At 41.0% G+C, this 6,000-nt stretch overlaps 1 protein-coding gene across 2 annotated transcripts in view; it reads right to left on the minus strand.

Moving 5' to 3' along the window:
- The window catches only part of LOC115568062 (cathepsin L1-like), a 29,826-nt gene extending 23,826 nt beyond the window's left edge, over nucleotides 1-6,000 (minus strand). For both annotated transcript variants that reach the window (XR_003981325.1, XM_030395112.1), the window contains exons 1-4: nucleotides 5,951-6,000; nucleotides 4,086-4,210; nucleotides 3,830-3,952; nucleotides 1,958-2,110 (exon numbers count right to left, since the gene is read on the minus strand). Coding sequence is in view for 1 of the 2 variants with exons in the window: in XM_030395112.1 (XP_030250972.1) it covers nucleotides 1,958-2,110; nucleotides 3,830-3,952; nucleotides 4,086-4,210; nucleotides 5,951-5,969 (420 nt within the window). In the remaining variant the exon portion in view is untranslated. The remainder of the gene's footprint in view (nucleotides 1-1,957; nucleotides 2,111-3,829; nucleotides 3,953-4,085; nucleotides 4,211-5,950) is intronic.

Consider the following 6,000-nt stretch of genomic DNA (forward strand, 5'->3'; position numbering starts at 1 on the left):
AGGACAAAACTGAGGTTTTAGTTATAGGTCCTGAAGGCCAGAGAGAGAAACTTTTTCCAAAACTACAAGATCTTAAACCAACACAATCAGTAAAAAATCTGGGCATGATTTTTGAATCTGAGCTGAATTTTATTCCAGATATCAGAAATATGACAAAAATAGGTTTTTATCATCTTAAGAACATAGCCAGAGTCCGCCCGTTTCTCTCCCAGGCCAGTACGGAGGTGCTAATGCATGCTTTTATTTCCTGTCGCTTAGATTATTGTAATGCCCTGCTCTCTGGTCTTCCCAAAAGAGTACTCTAAATCTCCAATTATTACAGAACTCAGCCGCACAAGTGCTGACGAGGACCAGAGGGCGGGAGCACATTACACCAGTTTCAGAGTCACTACATTGGCTCCCCTAGCGCTTCAGGATTGATTTTAAGGTTCTTTTACTGGTTTTTAAAAGCCTTGCGCCCTCCTACTTATCTGACCTGCTTTTACCATATCAACCCTCACGGACCCTGAGGTCCTCCAGCTCTGGCCTTTTATCCATACCAAAACCAAGAACTAAAACCCACGGTGAGGCGGCATTTAGCCACTATGGCCCCCGCTTGTGGAACAGCCTGCCGGAGAACCTCAGGTCTGCAGAGACTGTTGATATTTTTAAGGGAAGGTTAAAGACACACCTTTTTAATCAGGCTTTTAACTAATATTTTAAATTCTTATTCCATTCTTATGTGGTTCTACCGTATTTTATGTTGTTGTTTCTATCTTGTTTTTAAAAAAAACTATTTTCATCTTAAATAATTTTATTTTTATTTATCTTCGATACTATTCTATTTTATTTATTATTATCTTATGTATTTTATCCTTTTAACTGTTCACTCCATTTAATTATCTTTTGTCAGGGTTTTTATCCTATCTTATGTTTGTAGTTTTTAAGGGTTAACTCCAGAGTTTCCTCAGGGGGGTCCTCCAGACTGGGAGCTGTGTCTGGGCTGCTGCTAGGGGTGCTGTCCTTGGGTCCCTTCGGCCTGGCCAGCTGTTGTCTGTCAGGGTCGGGGCGCCTGGGCACTGCTGCCCCCCGTGGCACAGCCTGTGACTCCTCCCAGTGTGGACGGCCCCAAAGGTGGCATTTCCTCAATCCTCAGTGCCTTGCCATGTGTCCCTATTGCCAGTAGTAAGAGTGTGCAGGTGTGCGTGTGTGTGTGTGTATGTATGTGTGTGTGTACGTATGTGTGTGTACGTATGTGTGCATGTATGTAGTACGGAGGGTGGGAGGGAGGGGCTTTCTTTATTATTGTTTTATGTTTCCTGTGTTAAGCACTTTGTGCTACATACTCGTGTATGAAAAGTGCTCTATAAATAAAGTTGATTGATTGATTGATTGATTGATAACTTATAAAGATACAGTAAATGTAATATTATTTCTTCAGGACGAGGCTTTGAAAGCTGACAAAACATCAGACAAAATATGAAGATTTACAAACACATAAAACATCTAGTGAGTGAATCTAGTCAAGTGAAAAGGGGCATTAAAACCGGTGCAATTAAAGCTAAGAGTAAAAAGATAAAATATATAACATTTCTTGAAATAAAAACTCCATAACTGAAAATCCATATTATTTTTTGAATTCATAAAAAAAAAGGCTTAGGAAACTGTTTAAAAAGATATTTACTCTTCTGCTTTCTGGAGCTAACATGTGTCGGGCAGTAATCTCACTCAAAGTGTGGACGGGACAAAAGACTTGGCAGTTGTGGCGACGACTTCATGGACATACGAGAATCATTTGGACGAATGAGGAACAGGAGGAATGAGGAACAGGAGGTAAACGAGACTCGTGGGATGTTGACACTGTTGACTGCATCACTGACACTGCATCTTTCTGCTCTCACCAACACCACCGATAAATCCTGCCGATTTATGAGTCACTGATTGGAAATATTGAGTATACATTTATTAGTTTTTTTACCTGATTCTTGACTTCGGTGACGTAGCCCTTCTTTCTCCAGTCGATGGTTTTTGGTACAGTAGGGCTTGATGTCCCATCGAAGGGAGTTGGTGCCCTCTGGATGTCAGTGGGAGGAGTGAATGTGGCGTAAGACTGCAGAATCTCCTCTGGTGTCTTTAAGGAAGCAGATACCACTTAATGAAATGAGCAACACTCAGTGGACTTTATTTACTGAGCAGGGTTGTAAATACAGATTTAAAGGTCTTGTGAAAGGGTGAAGATTCTCTTTTGCCTATTAGACTGAATTTATCATCTATTGACTACAGAATAACTTCCATCACTAATCAATCTGCCTGTTATCTTCTTGATAAATAAAACCAATACCTGGCACGCAAGCCCCTGCTTACGTCCCGGGTCAGAAGGTTTGGCTCTCCACCAAGGATCTCCCCCTCCAACTGACTTTTGTAAGTTGGCATTGGTCGATTTGAGATTGTCAGCATGATTAACCCTGCGGAGGCCCGGTTCAAACTCCCTGTGGCACTCAAGGTGCACCCCTCCTCCTGTAGCTTCCTAAGCCTTTGTCTTCCAGCCCATTGAGCCTTCTGGCTGAGCCCCCTTCACCCTCTGGCTTGTGGCCATCCAGTCTATTCTATTTGTCGCCGTGGCAGGGCTTTCCAGAACCTGTTGGACTGGGACAGTTGTGGTCCAGAAGAGCGCTCAAGAGCTCATCTGTTATTGTGGACGTCCTGCTCAGCAACTTCTACCGTGAGTTTTCCGATAAATCGGGAAGGGTGCCTGTGGGTGCCCGTTAGGTCGGGGGTACTGTCACGGTCCTACTGTGGCAGTCAGGGTTTTTGTTGTTTTTCCGTTTTTCCCCCTGTCTGCCTTCCTTCCTCCCTTCTCCCTCACCTGCTACTTTCCCTGTGTGTGTCTGTATCTTTGGGCTTGGCATCAGTAGCAGAGAGGTGCACCTGCAAGTCATCTACTCATCATCCTCTGCTATTTAATCCCGGCCTCATCTCTACTGTTCCGCCACGTATGGTGATTATATCAGCAAGCATCTACCAGCTATTGTCTTTAGCTTCTTTGGAGCATCAAGATATATATCTTCTATATAGCTCAGTTTGTTTTTCCCAGTATGAGTTTTTGTCTCATGTCTGTACTTTGTTTGCTTTGTGTGCAGAACCTCCAGCACCTCTCTGCTTTACTTTCTGCTCCATTGATGTACCTGAGTTCCTCCCATTTTGTCCTCGGAAAACTCTGCCTGTCTGCTGAGCTGCCCAACTCATCTGCTATTTCCCTCCATGAACTCTGTTGCAAAATGAATTCCTGTACTCCCTGACTCAAGCCTCTGATCTCTGCATTTGGGTCTAGAGAAAAAACCCAACATAACACTTTGGAACGGCCAACATTACCAGCTTTTGTTCCTTTTATATAGTCTTTTGAAGGCGCTTTTAATCCTCTACTGTCGTTTTTTCACCTAAATGAGAAAATCAGAAGCTCAACCTTTTTAACTTTGGACCAAAGTTGTGGAGCTCCTCGCAAAAGGCTATATGAATACTATTTTTAAAAAGACCATTGGAAACTTATTTATTCAACATCATATTTAACTAACTGGCATTCTGCTGTTATTATTAACACAGACTTTATGTTCTAGTGAGTATTGTATTGTCAGCCACATCTTTTACATTAATGCTTAACCTTTTTAATGTATTTCATTATGATTAGCAGTTGAGCTTCAAAATTCAAACTAGTCATGATGGATCTAATCCGTATCCATTTGACCTTCGGCTGTCATTAAATTCATGGTGATTAGTGAATAAAAATGATAATCATGAATCAATAAAAACCTTTTTTCCCCCTTCAGTTTAAACCAGTAAACGAGTGTCTCACCAGGTCTCCCATGTGGTTCATGCCCAGTTCGTACGTGTGAATTCCCATCGAAGCCTCCAGGTTGTGTTTGGTAATGAGCATCAGATTCTCCTCCCACAATTCCCTGCGGCTCACTTCCTCCACCTCCAAGATGTACAGAGAGAGAGTGCATGAGACCAAATACTGTACAAGTTAATGATACATATTACATGTGGATTTTATGGCCAACAAACAGAAAACTCTTACATATTTACATCCGCTTGTTTTTATCACATACCTCATTTTGGTAAGTCTTCTTGTGAGTCTTCTTCCACAGATCCCACTGGAAGTCCAGCTTGCTGTCAAGCATGGCTGCTGCCCCGAGACACAGGGAGAAGAGCAGGACGCTCCCCAATATCAGGCCTGTAGACACACAGACACACACATGGAGCACATGAGATGACATATTTGATGCGTCGGCTGCCATGACTGTTCTTAACTACAGTTGCAAGGCATTTCTTTTTTAGTTTTTCCATTTCCTGACACTTTATACTTCCATTACTACATTTAGGAGGTTAATATACTTTTTAAAACTTTTTAAAACTATTACTGTGGGTAATTTTGAATTTTTATCAAAGTTATATTTTTACACGATATCGTTACTTTTACTCAAGTATGACTTTGGTTACTTTTTTGAATGACCACTTTTTCGTCCCGAATGATCACATTTTTCACTGCCTGAACATACCCCAAAACTCACCAAACTTGGAATATAGATCACACCTGCTGAAAAATGTCATAATCTATTGGTGTCCTCAATTTCCACCACTAGGTGGCGCTATAATCAAGGAAAGTGCATTTTGCCTTATAACTCACACACACTTTGTTGCACATTCAAAAACCTTACATCCAAGCTTTCACTGAATTGTGCTGAATCTTGTGATATAGTGCAGGCCCATTTCCGCCTACCGTTTGTATTCGCAAATTCGCAACATGTTGCAAACCTACTTTTTCAAACTCCTCCCAGGCGATTTCACCGATTTGCATGAAACTGCACACAGCATCTATGGACTCTCCTTACACAAAGTTATTAAAAGAATTGTGATATTCCAAACAATACTCAAGTTATTAAATAACAACTTCCTGTACATTTTGCTCAAAACACAAAGTATTGCATATCTCCACATTGGTTTGTCCCAATGACCTGAAACTCGGTTGACTACTTCCCCATGAGCCCCTGAGCCTCTGTGCAAAATTTTGCCAGATTTGCCAGATCTCCACATCGGTTGGTCGGATTAACATGAAATTTGATAGAATCATTGACAATAATTCTACCAAGTGACGATACCAATGTCATACCAATGATTGACAAAGTGTTGGATATCTCCACATTGGTCTGTCAGAATGACATGAAACTTAGTTGACTATATCTCCATGAGCCACGAAAGCTCATAAAAATAATTATAAGCTTACTTTTTCCAACTCCTCCTAGGCCATTTGACCGATTTGCACCAAACTTTGCAAGTAGCATCTGTTGACAAGACTTATCAAAAGCTTTTACCTACGTCACACCTGGTGGCATCAGCTCAGTATAACTTCCACATACAATTTGCAATCTACTCCAAATTGCTCAAACATGTAGAGGGTCTTGCCCTGAATACATCTACGTGGCACACCCCGACGGCAGCATCCCCCGACATGCGTGGACTGCGAGGGCCCGTTCATCGCTGCTTGCAGCTTTAATTTTATACTTGAGCTTTAGACTTTTCAGTGATTAACAGGGAATATATTGAGTATCCAGCCACATGCCAATGACCTTGATTTGTTACTTATATTTATAATACTCATTTTTATAAATAATAAGAACATGAAATATCTCAGGCCCATAATTAATGTTTTTTAAAGGGTATACTGTGGCAGAAATAAAGCTGACAGTGCATCCTTTAAAACATCCTAGAGAATTAGCAAATTGAATATTAAAATAGATAATGACATTAATAAGTCTAAGTACATTAAATTTGTCTTTTAAAGACCCCACCTGCAGCCTGAACACAAAAGACGTGTTTAAGCATTAATAAACAGATTCTGCTTCTGATAGATGTCTCGACTCATTAGAATATTTTTTGACTAAAATTGAATGTTTACTGATGATGCTGAACTTGCCTTGAAGTCTCGGTGTCATCGCTGCTTCTGTGTTGAACCCACCCTGACTC

The sequence above is a fragment of the Sparus aurata genome, chromosome 17 (assembly GCF_900880675.1).
Source record: "Sparus aurata chromosome 17, fSpaAur1.1, whole genome shotgun sequence".
In the NCBI taxonomy this organism is placed as follows: domain Eukaryota; kingdom Metazoa; phylum Chordata; class Actinopteri; order Spariformes; family Sparidae; genus Sparus; species Sparus aurata.